The sequence below is a fragment of the Aulonocara sp. 'chitande type north' Nkhata Bay genome, linkage group LG15 (genome assembly GCF_057382095.1).
Source record: "Aulonocara sp. 'chitande type north' Nkhata Bay isolate Kocher_YH1m ecotype deep benthic linkage group LG15, A_spYH_male_GT1.1, whole genome shotgun sequence".
Taxonomy (NCBI): domain Eukaryota; kingdom Metazoa; phylum Chordata; class Actinopteri; order Cichliformes; family Cichlidae; genus Aulonocara; species Aulonocara sp. 'chitande type north' Nkhata Bay.
Window position 1 is genome coordinate 36132272 of NC_141358.1, and position 13967 is coordinate 36146238.

At 41.8% G+C, this 13967-nt stretch overlaps 1 protein-coding gene across 1 annotated transcript; it reads left to right on the plus strand.

Annotated features, from left to right (window-relative positions):
* The first annotated feature begins 1265 nt into the window (after nt 1–1265).
* Nucleotides 1266–8378, plus strand: ccdc124 (coiled-coil domain containing 124). Its single transcript, XM_086264550.1, has 5 exons — nt 1266–1386; nt 1892–2069; nt 6123–6321; nt 6432–6537; nt 7800–8378. Exons 2-5 carry the CDS (start codon nt 1911–1913, stop codon nt 8002–8004), a joined length of 669 nt encoding a protein of 222 aa, XP_086120676.1. The 5' UTR covers nt 1266–1386; nt 1892–1910; the 3' UTR covers nt 8005–8378.
* Nucleotides 8379–13967: the final 5589 nt, after the last annotated feature.

A 13967-nucleotide genomic window follows, 5' to 3' on the forward strand; every position in this document is an offset into this window, starting at 1 on the left:
TCTAAGACGTGGCTGCACAAATAAACCAGCTGCTAGTAGATGACACACACCCGGAATGGCTAACTGAAGGCCAGACAGTTCTGATCCCCGAGCATCCCTAGAAGAGGCCGGTTTCATCCAACTACTGGAAAAAACCTGCCTCAGTATGACATGGAAGCTCCTGTCAGGCATCATAACAGCTGAGAAGAACAGGCTTGTGGATCAATACATGAGCAGGGCACAGAAAGGAACTGGCAGTAATACCAGAGGGGCAAAACAGACAGATACAGAACAGCCGCTTGAGACTGCAAGACCAGACTGACCCACCTGTGCACTGTCTGGATTAACTACAAGAAGGCCTATCACTCAGTGCCCCACACATGGATCATGGAATTCCTAGAAGCGTACAATATCAACAGGACTCTAAGAGCATTCCTCAGGAACTCATTGGGAATGCGGCAAAAGACACTAGAGGCCAACTTCAAGCCTCTAGCAAAAGCAGCCATCAAGTCATAACTATGGATACCAACTATGGAATGGAGCAATTGGAGATGGATTGCTATGCTGAGTGACAGCAACATCAGGAAGGAGCACAACACAAGAAGCTTGAAAACTACCAAGGGCTGAGCTTGAGAAGATGTGGAAAGTGAAGGCATCAGTGATCCCAGTGGTAATCGGAGCACTTGGTGCAGCGACCAACAAGCTATGTGACTGGCCCCAGCAGATCCCAGGTACAACATCAGAGATCTCTTTCCAGAGGAGTGCAGTCCTAGGAACAGCTAAGATACTGTGTAGGATCCTCAAGCTCCCAGAGGACCCAAGCTTGAAGAATTGAGACCACCAGCAGGGGCCAGAGGGGGATTGTTTTGTTTTGGTTTTTTGCTGGTTTTTTTGGATACATATAAATTCAGTATTTCCAGGTGTTATCGTAAATTTCGTGTTAGCTTCTCAAAATGTAAACATACTAGATTTAAAAAAAAAATAATAACAAGAATTTTTAAGTTACAAACTGTAGTTATTTATTTATTGTGGTGGAAACGAGCTTCCATATATTCCCGCCACCGGAAAAAACAAATGAATGTATAAAATAAAAGAATTTTTAACAATCTAGTAATTGGGTTATTTCTCAAAATTAGTATCTTGAAATTTCAATTTATATAATTAAAAAAAACTTGCTTCCATACTCATGACCATACTGAAATGTGTGTTTAATCATTTTGAAGTTTAACAAAGAATTAACAAAAACACATGTTTACTATTTTCTACAGTCCTAGCTGTTTACAGTATAATTGTGCTTCGTAACGTCATCAGTGAGCGCGCTGGTTTTCGGAGAGGAGGTGGCGGATGCCGCTTCGAAATAACAGTAAACTGTCGTCTACCTACGACCTGGTTCTTCTTTCATTACTGGTATGAAACCACGTTTATAATTAACTTAACGTATGTCATTGGGAATGTCATATCAGCTAAAATTTGGCTAAGTAACAGAGGAAACGGGAATGTAGTTGATAGCCAAACAAGTCTGGCGCATCCTCAAGCCAACTGCAGCTAGCTGATGCTAACTAGCTGTACTGACAGGCAAACTGCAACCATTTCAATGATTGTGGAGATTAAAGTATGCATTGCCGTTTTCAGGCCAAAGTATAGCTAATTAAGTTAACTATTTACACGAACTGTGTGTTATGTAACCTACGATCCAGCTGAAGATAAATGTTAAGGTCCTGAAAGAGCTCCTGCGCATTGCCTGTCATGTAAACGTTCTATAAATGAACAATATATCCGTTGATAAATGCCTCGAGAATGTGTTTTTTTATTGTGTTGCATTCAAAATAAAAAGTCTGGCTCAATATTGTGCGTCAGTATTGAAACGTTTCTTAGTCTTATCTTGGCCCTCTTGTCTTGGCTTGTCCCTCAGTTGAAAAACAGCTGTTGGGATGCCAAAGAAATTCCAGGGTGAGAACTCCAAGGCGGCCACGGCCAGAGCCCGAAAAGCTGAGGCTAAGGCGGTGGCAGACGCCCGCAAGAAGCAGCAAGAAGAAGATGCTCTCTGGCAGGAAACTGACAAGCATGTACTCAAAAAAGAGCAAAGGAAGGTAAGCTCTTTCTTTAGCCAGGTGTGAAGTACAATTTCATCTTCAATGTACTTGAAGATATATATACTTGAATATATGTATGTATGTATGTATGTATGTGTATATATATATATATATATATATATATATATATATATATATATATATATATATGAGAGAGAGAGAGATAAGATAGAACTTTATTAATCCCTCGGGTGGGTTCCTCTGGGAAATTCGATTTCCAAAAAAGCACAGCACCGACAGAAGTTACAGAATGTTATATATATATATATACACACATACACACACATATATAAATACAGAGACAAATATAAATAAAATATACAAAGGGGATAAATAGAATAAATAGGAATAAAAAATAAAAATACAAGTGAATTGCACATTTCAAGTATTGAGGTCTATTGCACTGTTGACTATTTACAAAAAGTATTCCACAAGGTAGTGAACAGTGAGGTGAAGAGGCACTATAGCTTAGTTGTTCCCCCCTCCTTTGTCCTCCTGTTTCCCCTCCCTCTCCCCTCCAGAGAGGAGTTAAACAGTTTGATGGCGTGTGGGACAAAGGAGTTTTTAAGTCTGTTAGTTCTTGTCTTGGGGAGAAGCAACCTGTCACTGAACAGACTCTTCTGGTTGTTTATGGCCGTGTGCAGAGGATGCCCAGCATTGTTCATAATGTCCATCAGTTTCTTTAATGTCCTTTTCTCTGCCACTGTCACCAGAGTGTCCAGCTTCATGCTGACCACAGAGCTAGCCTTCCTGATCAGTTTCTCCAGCCTGGATGAGTCCTTCTTTGCTGTGCTGCTCCCCCAGCACACCACAGCATAGAAAAGTACTCCAGCAACCACCGACTGGTAAAACATCCTCAGGAGCTTCCTGCAGATTTTAAAAGACCTCAGCCTCCTGAGGAAGTACAGTCGGCTTTGGGCTTTTTTTTATACAGGTGCTCTGTGTTGCATGACCAGTCCAGTTTATTGTCCACCCACAGCCCGAGGTACTTGTACTTGTTGACCACCTCCACCTCCTCCCCCTCTATCTGAACCGGCAGTGGACCTGCTCTAGACCTCCCGAAGTCCACAACCAGTTCCTTAGTCTTTGAGGTGTTGAGTTGCAGGTGGTTTGTGTGACTCCATGCGACAAAGTTCCTCACCAGACTTCTGTACTCCTCTTCCTGATCATCCCAGATACACCCCATGAAGGCCGTGTCATCTGCAAACTTCTGAATATGGCATAATTCAGAGTTGTAGCAGAAGTCAGAGGTGTACAGGGTGAAGAGAAGAGGGGACAGCACAGTTCCCTGTGGTGCTCCTGTGCTGCTGACCACAGTGTCAGACGTGATGTCCTTCAGCCTGACGTACTGTGGTCTGTCGGTGAGGTAGTCGGAGATCCAAGCCACCAGGCAGGGGTCCACCTCCATCCTGTTCAGTTTTTCCTGAAGCATACAGGGCCGGATGGTATTAAAGGCACTGGAAAAGTCAAGAAACAGGATCCTGACCGTGCCTTTTCCCCCATCCAGGTGTGAGTGGGCTCTGTGTAGGAGGTACAGGATGGCATCCTCCACTCCGACACCCGCCTTGTATGCAAACTGTAGTGGGTCCTGGGCATGTTGTACCTGTGGTCGGAGGAGGTTGAGGAAGAGCCGCTCTAGAGTCTTCATAAGATGTGACGTCAGTGCCACCGGTCGGAAGTCATTCAGCTCATTGGGCCGGTTCCTTTTGGGGACCGGGACGATGCAGGATGTCTTCCATAGGGCGGGCACTCTCCCCAGTCGCAGACTGAGGTTGAAGACTCGTTGTAGCGGCTCCCCAAGTTCAGCAGCACACGCCTTTAGCATCCTAGGACACACCTTGTCTGGGCTTGCTGCCTTTCTGGAGCGAAGCTTCCTCAGTTGTCTCCTGACCTGATCCACTGTGACACTGGGAGATATTTGGGAGGAGGGGAGGGGGGGAGATGTCTTGCTGCTGAAAGAGGGATTGGAGGAGGGGGGTGTCATGGTGTCAGGAAGGGGGGGAAGCGAGGGAGGTAGGAGAGTGGGGAGAGGACTCTGTAGTGAAGGTGAGGGTGGGGGGGGGTTGTGGGCTGGTCAAACCTGTTGAAGAAGTTGTTGAGTTCGTTTGCCTTCTCCACAGTCCCCCCCCACTGTGCTGTTCTTGGTGTTGTGGCCTGTGATGGTTTTCACACCATTCCAGACCTCCCTCATATTGTTCCTCTCCAACTTCTGCTCCGCCTTCCTGCTGTAGGTGTCCTTTGCTTCCCTCAGGCAGCGTTTCACCTCCCGCTGTGCTGCTTTCATCTCCTCCTTCACTTTGCTCCTGAAAGCCTTCTTCTTCATGTTGAGGACAGGTTTGACTTCCTGTGTTACCCACGGTTTGTTATTAGGATAACACCGTACCGTCTTAGCAGGGGCGACTGTGTCCACACAAAAGTTGAGGTAGTCTGTAAGACAGTGTGTCGCCCCCTCTATGTCCTCACCATGTGGGCTCAGGAGCACATCCCAGTCTGTGGTGTCATAGCAGTCTCTCAGAGCATGCATATATATATATATATATATATATATATGAATATGAGAGCAGCTGAAAGAAGTTAGCACTGACAAACTAACCAATCCCAACCAGTACGTATTTCTTTAACTATCCCATAGCACCTTGACTAGATGCTTTTGGCAGTCATCCATTATCTTCTGGCTGGATATTTGATTACTCTTCTTGGAAAAGTGGTAGAATAAGACTCTACCAAGACTTCATTTAAATCGGATGGGTTCCTGGCAACCACCCTACCTACTTCTAAGCATACTTTGCAAATTTTCAGTAAATTTGTAGTTCACATATTTACTGAAAATGTGTTTAATGATAGCCTGCGTTACCAATTCCAAAACCAGCATTGATGCGTGTTTAGAATCATTGTGCTTTTGGAAGACTCAACTGTGTCCAAGTTTGAACCATCTAGTTGATGATTTGACATGAAGTTAAAGAATTTGAAGGTAGTCCTCCTTTTTAGTCATTGTGCAGTGTACCAGTACCACTAGCAACAAAATAGCCCCAGAGCATTATGCTACCACCACCATTATTGATAGTTGTTACAATGTTCTTAGGTTTGAAAGCCTCACCTTTACTCGTCCAAACACACTTCTTGTCACTGTGACCAAATAATTCCATCTTTGTCTCAGCTGACTTTTCTCCAGAGGGCTTTGGCTTGTCCTTGTGGGCAGCTTCAGTCAAATTTGAGGGTGATGATTTTGTAAACTGGGCTTCTTTCTTTGTTGATACCTTCTCAGTCCATAGTGATATAAAACTTGCTTCACTGTGGTCAGTGACACTGTGGCGCTTCAGCAGTTTACAGGCTTAGTTTCTGAGTTGTTCCTGAACATCCTAAACCAATTTGCTGTCATCCCAGGATGACACTTTGGGTGTTCTTCCAGACTTTGATAAAGAAGTGACAAATCTGAATAACTTGTACACAACTTGTACAGCTGTTTAAACCAGTGATCCTGGAATCTGTAGTTGTTTGGAAATGTCTCCAAGTGAACTTTCCAACTTGTGTTAATATACAGCTCTCCTTCTTAGATCTTCACGGAGTTCTTTGGCTTTTCCATTTGTTCTGAGTATTGGTCAATCCAGTTAGTACTGTCAAACAAATCCTTTTTATGCTGGTAAAAAGAAATTAGCAGTTGTAGTCAAAGATTATCTAGTTAATAGGCCTTGATTGGGTGTATATAAAACAGTTAGTGCATCTGCATGTGTTCAGGCAGTGGTACTTGACTTACTATGTGAAAAAAAGCTGTGTGTTATGTTTGCTTTAGTAGAGATTATCAGGCATTACTCTGCACTGCTTCACATCATGTCATACATAGACATGTACTGACTAGACTGGAGAGACATGTGTCCGGGGATTTATTTAGTCATTTCTTTTTCAAACTCATTGTGCTCTGTACAGACAGTACGTGTATGGTTGTGATCTAATCTCATGCGCCTTAATACATGTAGTGACCAAAATAACCAAATCTTTAAGCACAGAAGAGCAGTGAGTCTTTTCTCTCAGATACTTTTTCTGATGTTGCAGGATGACAAGGAGAAAAAGAGGCTGGAACTCCTTGAGAGGAAAAAGGAAAATCAGCGACTTCTCGATGAGGAGAATGCTAGACTGAAAGGCAGGTCCCAGCAGGGCGCTGGATCTGGTGGGAAAGTGACTCGTGCACAGATCGAGGAGACGCTTCGCAATGAGCAGCAGCAGCAAGAGCAGGACCAGCTCAATCCGAAAGGTTGAGCACATTTTGAAGACAAGCATGTGCTTGTAGAGTAATAAAATCGTCATAAGATTCATAGATGATCTAGATTTGTAATTGTGCCATGTTTAAATTTCTTCCCACAGAGAAAAGCCACCTGGAAACTCCATTGGAGGAGAATGTGAACAGAGTTATCCCTGAAGAAGGAACCGTGGAAGCCAGAACAATAGAAGATGCCATCGCTGTTCTCAGGTATTAATTATGTCCAGAGGTGGGAAAAGTACAGATATTCTGTAATTAAGTAGAAGTACAGATACTAGCATTAAAAAATACTCCAGTAAAAGTTGAAGTACCGGTTAAACTTCTTTACTCAAGTAAAACTAAAAAAGTACAGGCTTCGAAATGTACTCAAAGTAAAAAAGGTAAAAGTAGCTCCTTAAAGAACACTTCTACCATCTACTTTTATACAAAGCTAACTGAACCTTGTTCTGCATTAATGTGACAATAAAATAATATTAGTATGTAGGAAAACAAACTTAATTTTAGTCTAAATTTTAGTTCTAATAAAGGTATTCCGCTCAAATCTGTTAAGTAGAACATCAGGAGAGAAAAAGAGGAAAAATTTTAGAGGGTGACTTTGCTTCAAACAGGAAGAGCAGGTAGAGGTTAAAGTAGATCCAGCAGGTTGGGGAACCCTGGAATTGTTTATAGAAAAATAATTTCTACACACCTTACACACCTGATGTTTCATGAGTTGTCCTGACTGATTCTCATCCTCTACACTGACAGTATTCTGTTTACGCTGTCGCTATATTAGACGCAACTTACGGACACCTGCAGTCACTCTGCTGTTGTGGCAAAAAAGAAATAAAAACACAACCCACTTTAACCCCGGACTACTGAACACAGTTTTGCCTCTTTCGTCTCTTTTTATGTGACATCCTTTGGTGATTAATAAACGAACTAGTGCTGTCAGCGTTAATCTGGCTACAATGACGTTAACGCCATAACCGCATTAACGCAGCAAATCTCCGTTAGCGCGGATCGCCCCGTGCGTGGGGCTGCACGGCCCTAATGCGTTAACGAGCTCGTTAACATATTAGGGCCGTGCAGCCTCACGCACGGGGCGATCTGCGCTAACTCGATAACAGAGATTTGCTGCATTAATGCGGTTATGGCGTTAACGTCATTTTAGCCAGATTAACGCTGACAGCACTAAAACGAACATGACTGCCTTTCATGTGTTTAGGTTCAAATCGGTTTGATATTTCGAGGCCTTCAGTGATGTGTAATAATAACTCTCCTCAAATGCTTTAAAGCAAAAGTAATGAGCCTGTTTTAAAAATGTAAGGAGTAGAAAAAACAGGTACCTGAAAATTCAACTTAAGCACAGTAACAACGTATATGTACTAACCCTACCTAACCCTAACCTCTGATTATGCGTGAGGCTTCCTGTTGTACTTGTGCAAATGTTAACAATACACAATCACTCAGTGTGTCTTCCTGTGTTTCAGCGTGGGGCCCGAGGACCTGGACCGTCACCCGGAGCGCAGGATGAAAGCGGCATTTGCCGCTTACGAGCAAGAAAACATGCCTCGTCTAAAACAGGAGAATCCCAACATGAGATTGTCACAACTGAAACAGCAATTGAAGAAAGAATGGGCAAAAGCACCAGAAAACCCCCTCAACCAGCGCTTTTCCACCTACAACACAAAGTGAAATCGTGTTCACTAATGAAAACTGTCTGCCTATACACACTGGGGACTTCCATTGAAAAATTAAATAATTTCTTTGGGGGAAAAAATGAGTTCTGCTGACGAGAGCTTCACCGTTATCAGTCTCTCCAGTGCCACAGGACCTGACTTATTTTTTCATTCACTAACGAGGAGAGACTCATCATGACCCATCAAATAAAAACTGATCCTCATGTTTGTGCACACAGCCTCTAATGAGGCATCTCAGCATCTAATAAATGTAACTGCTTTTCTCTCTCTCTCTCTCTCTCTCTCTTTTTTTCCCCCTAGCACTCCTGGCAAGGTGGGAAGCCAGATGTTTTGAGAATAACTTATTAAAGTTCACTGCTCAATCATCAATATCTGTCATTCTTTGTAAATGCAGTTCATACTGTTAGGAGGCACATACGTTGTTCCATATGCTGAAGTTGAATGCTTTTTGGCAAGTGCTGTTGTGCAATACATATAAACGTCAGAGAGCTGATATTTGACCTCACTGAGATGTCGAGTTCTAGTTTTGTACTCGCCAATGACGAGTACATTCTTTGGGAATTAGATTTTTTTTTCTTTCTTTGCGTTGGAAAGTGACTCACCAGATTCTTCAGAATCTAGTGTATCAAAGTTTCCACGTATGTGGGTATGACGAGGTCTCACTGCTGTAAATTTTATAATCGGTTGGAATGTCCGTGTTCCCTCCAGCATTTTGTGACCACATGAGCTTGTTTGGCCATGAATCCTTCAGGTGGACTTTAAGCAGGGCTTGGAGGGTGGAGTATCAAAAAATGTCTTATCTGTACTGTCCGCAGCTGTCACCAAGTGGGTATAATCTCAGCCTTAGTATTGAGGTGTCTACAGATTAAGAGACCCCTGAATACAAGATAAGATAATGCAGTGAAAAGTACTTTATCCCAAAGATGGGAAATTCCGGCGTTAGAGCAGCTGAACTATCAAAGGTGCATAGACAGGAAGTGAGATTTCTACCACAATATCCCCACTGTGGTTCAGATGTGTAAGAACACGGCCTGACTTTGCATTTGCTAAAAACCTACAGGATGGTGAAGTGGTTACAGAGATCAACTGTAATAACGCCCGCTTACTCCACATGCTATCTTTTTTTGGCTCTGTGATACACGACCAGAATGAGGAGTGGCTATTGCACCATCACATACAGCACCAATCTAATGGCAAAATGTTGAAACATTGTTATGTTGACACAAGGATGGTGTCTTCACTGGCTATTCAGCTTTACCACATGTAATGTTTAACTGGTTGTTGCTTTTATTTTCAGGCGTCTATCGCATTGCTTCGATTGTAACTGCTGAGAGTCAGACTGCTGTTGGTTAAGTTTTTTTTTTTTTTAAATCTAGGTTGGAGCAGTGTCAGACTGCTCCAACCTAGCAGTCTGACAGTCTGATAAGGGAGAGACATTAGAGGAGTGACATGCATTAAAGTTTCAACCAGCTGGGAATCAAATGGGAGTAAGTGTTCAATGTGTACCCATTTGGTATGTAGCCTAAACACTCACTTGGAGTAGCTCCTTATGCCCCTCCAGGTGAGCTAATAGAAGGAAAAGAACATTAGCCAGTTGTCTACCAGGCTGAAAGTTGCTCAAAAAAATTATTGGTACTTTTAATATTATCTAATAAGACTGAGATATAGAATTTAGTCATTTTTTTAAACCTCCTCAGACTTTGGTCAACAGCGGGTGCATCCCTTATCTATTCTGCCAGACCTGTTGGCTGGAAGCCAGCAATGACTTATTCTTTCTTTTACAGAAGAGAGAGTCTGTTGTGACCCCTGAAAGCAGAAGCCTCAAGTTATCATCAAACATGTAGAGCTGTGTTGGTGCGAATATTGTGGCCTCATGCTCATGTGTGTATGTAACTGATGCAGTTTTGCTTTTAGTCATCATTTACAAACCTTCTTTTCAAATAAGTCGTTTAAAATGCAGAACAGCAATGGCGTGTGCAGAGGGGCCTCTGGTAGTGCCAATACAGCTTCAATTTATTATTAATTAATTCCCAGAGGAGTTTCTACTGTCCAAGTTTTCTCCACTTTAGGCCTTTAATCTCGTGAAAAAGTATTTATCTCCTTCATAATCTCTTAGTTTTTTGCATATTTGTCACATTTCTTCTTAACCGGAGAAAATACAAAATGTTTTTAATCCTGGCCTGATTTCTGTCAGACCTGTTAAATTAAGAACTAACTTAAATAGAACCTGTCTGACAAAGTGAAGCAGGCTAAAAAAGGTCAAAAATCAACACATCATGCCATGAGGCATGCAGGGGTGGGGAAACTCTCAAGGGCCGGTGTCCTGCAGGTTTCAGATGTGTCCTTGATCCAACACAGCAGATTTAAATGGCTAAGTTACCTCCTCAACATGTCTTGAAGTTCTCCAGAGGCCTGGTAATGAACTAATCATTTGATTCAGGTGTGGTGACCCAGGGTGATATCTAAAACCTGCAGGACACCAGCCCTTGAGGCCTGGAGTTCACCACCTCTGATCTAAGGAAACCCCTGAGAAACAAAGTCACTGTCATCTATCAGTCTGGAAAGAATTGCAAAGACTTAGTTAAGGTCGGAGTTCATGATTCAACAATAAGAAACAGACTGGGCAAACATGACATCCACGGGAGAGTTCAAGGAGAAAACCACTGCTGACCGAAAAGAACACAAAGTTTCATCTCACATTTGCCAGAAAACATCTGGATCATCCCCGAGACTTTTGGGAAAATGTTGTGTGATCTGACGAGACAAAAGTTGAACTTTTTGGAAGGTTAGAGTCCCGCTAAATCTGACATAAAGCTAACACAGCATTTTCTAAAAAGAACATAAAACCACCATGGTGGTGGTGACTTAAATCAGACGGAAGCGCTTTGGCAAGACCTTAAAAGACTATGGAGGATTTTCATGGTTGGAAATCGTCCAATGTGCCTGAATTTAAACAATTCTGCAAAGACGAGTGGGCCAAAATTCCTCCACAGTGATGTGAATGGTTCATTGCCAATCACTTGATTGGAGTTCTTGCTGCTGAAGATGGCACAACCAGTTATTAAGTTTAGGGGAAATTACCTTAGGTAGGTTTGGATAACCTTTTTACCCTTAAATGAAATCGTCATTTAAAGACTGCACTTTGAATGTATTCAGGTTATCTTTGTCTAATATTAAAATCTTAAGTTTGACAAATATGGAAAAAATAAGAACTCGGGAAGGGAGAAAATACTTTTCATGCAACTGTGTCCATGTATCAGTTGTTGCTTTCAGATGACTGTGGCGGCCATTTATTTGGCCTGTGACAGCAAGCAGCGCTCCTGCGGTCACAAAGGTTTTCTCCAGCACAGCAACATTCACGCTGAGCTGCTGAGGCAGCAGGCCAGAGTTCGTCTGATGCCAGGTGGATGGACAGTAAGCGCAGATAAAACAGAGCTGAAGCTACCTAAATATAAGTATTATATAAACTATAATGCGTATTTATATTGGGGGAATGGGATTTTCGCACATAGCTCTCCCACAGACTGTAATAAATAAATTTTTTGGGCAATGTTGTGTGTGCTTATAAATGACAAATTCTTCACATTGAGAATTATCAAAACTTTGCAGGTTTTTATTTCTAAATACAAACATAATAGGCTACATACAAATACAACATCAATGTCTATAAGCAACACCGGAGAGGAACAAGGTCAGAAAGCAACACCACTCCTGCCAAGTAAATTTGGACGTTACACTTCTCCACATGTATATAAATATACTTTTATTATAAAATTGCTCGCGCAGTTTCATTTCTTAGATCTTTTCGTGCCCCATTGATGAGACGTCGCCCTCGCTAGCTCGATTGATTCAGAACCAGATTTAAAAATGGGCACTTTTGTTCTGCAGGCTCTTCTGGTGGACGAGATAAGAGAACGTGCGAAGGCCTTTGAACCAAAGAGCTTCAATGACAACTTCAACTGACCTTTTATATTCCGCTCTGCATTGAAAGCTACAATTTCCTTTTTGTTTTCCCCTGTCAACCCAGCAGCCCACTCCCATTTAATGTCTTTGAGCTATATGTGTGATGTTCCGCCTTAACACGCCAGTCTGATGTTCCAGATTTTTTTCTCTAACCTGTTGCTGCACCCTCCCACTCTGTGTCTTTGCTTGGCAACCCTTTACCAGGCCAGCTGCTGCTGCCCTTTCCTTTCTTCGTGTTGAATTCTAATCATTACTTTCAAAGGAAAGCGTCTCTAAAGCTCCTTTATCGAGTGTTTGTACCGGGAGGAGGGAAGCCGTGTCCAACACCCACTCTGACTGCTCCTTTTCTTCTTAACACTTGTGTTCTGCAAATCAGGAGCACTTTCCGTCTGTAACCTGCTTCTTCAAGTCTGGAAAAAAAGTAACGTATGGAAGAAGATGGTAAGGAGCACTTGTGCACTAAGTGCTCTCCTGGAAATGACTGGCTGAAGTCATAAAGGAGGTAAAGGTAAGCTGCTGCAGATGCCTTTTGTTTATAAGTGACTATTTATTATATATTCAGAGGTTTATTTAAGGGTCTACCATTTGATTGAGTCTGTTGATGGATAGTTGGCTGGATGGATATGCACATTTTTGTATTGTGAATTTAGATTTTATTCAATTAATCAACAAAATCATATCCTTAAAAATTTGAAATGGTCTAACTTCTTCTACAACTAAAATTCAACCCTGTAAAAGGAGGAAAAAAAGAGAAAACCAAACCCTTAAAGATACTAATGTAACTCCGAATCTATATCTGTAGTTATATAGCTATAGTGTAATGTAGTGTGTGAGTCTGCTCAGTATTATTATCTGAGGCTTTCTGATTTTGATGCGCAGTAAATAAACATGAGCGGGGGTTCACATCTGCTTGTGACAGATCCTTAGAAAAAACACAAACCTGTGACTGAACATGTTTTTTTTTAATCTAGTGTCAGATTGCCTTGAATAACTATTTTAAAAAGCAATAAGTTTAAAAAAAAATCTATTAGACTGAATTTGAAGATTTATTTTTGATGAACTTTTTTTCCTTTCATGCTGAACAAATGGCCTCATTAAAGCTAAAGATTCCTAAATGACAGAAGAGTTGTGAAACATCTTATTTCTGGAGTCAGTCGGTATCGATTTCTTTGTGGAAAGTTCATCTACTTAAGTAGCCTATGGTACTTCAGGATTGATTATTTACACCTTATTACTATGCTGTAATTTTTCACAACCACTCAGTTGTATACAATGTGAAACTTGCCACATTAATTTGACAGCTTTAGTTATTTCTCCGTGGTTGTAGTGCAGAACCACCTTCAGCTGAAATAATTTGAAGTAATCATTTATGAGTCTCTCACATCGCTGTGGAGGAATTGTAAACCCATAATTCTTTACATTGTTGAGTCACTTCATTGAGGTTTGCCTTCATTTGTTTTCACTGTGTTCTCTTAAGATCCCTTGACAGCATTTCAGTTGGGTTGAGGTCTGGATATTGACCGGTGCATTGCAAAATCTTGATTCTTTTATTTTTTGTAGATTTGCTGCTGTGCTTGTGATCACCGTCCTCTGAACGATGGTGTTTCTGTGAGACAGAATTTGTCCCGTTTGTCACCCCTCCACCAGCATGTTTGACAGTTGGTGTGAGGTGTTTGTGTTGGTATGCTGTATTTGTTTGTCTCCAATTGTGGTGCCGTACATTATGGCTAAACATGTCTACTTTGGTCTCGTCTGTCCAAAAGACTGAAACTTTCAAAAAAGCTACGCTTGTTCAGTTTTTTCTAATTGTGCACTCTAACGCAGGGAAACTGTCAAACTCATTTTACACTGAGGCCCACATACAGCCCACTTTGATCTTAAGTGGGCCGGATGAGAGAAACTTTCACTTTCTGTTGGTGTAAAGACGTTTAACTACACATCTTATCCCTGACATGTTTAATATAAGATAAAGACGTGCATTTTCAACAGTACATC

Excerpts from the sequence above, each read along its gene's own strand:
- ccdc124 (XM_086264550.1), top strand. The coding sequence starts at position 1,911 with ATGCCAAAGAAATTCCAGGGTGAGAACTCCAAGGCGGCCACGGCCAGA. Across the intron at positions 6,322-6,431 it reads GGACCAGCTCAATCCGAAAG|AGAAAAGCCACCTGGAAACT; the intron begins GTTGAGCACATT and ends TTCTTCCCACAG. Across the intron at positions 6,538-7,799 it reads GATGCCATCGCTGTTCTCAG|CGTGGGGCCCGAGGACCTGG; the intron begins GTATTAATTATG and ends CCTGTGTTTCAG.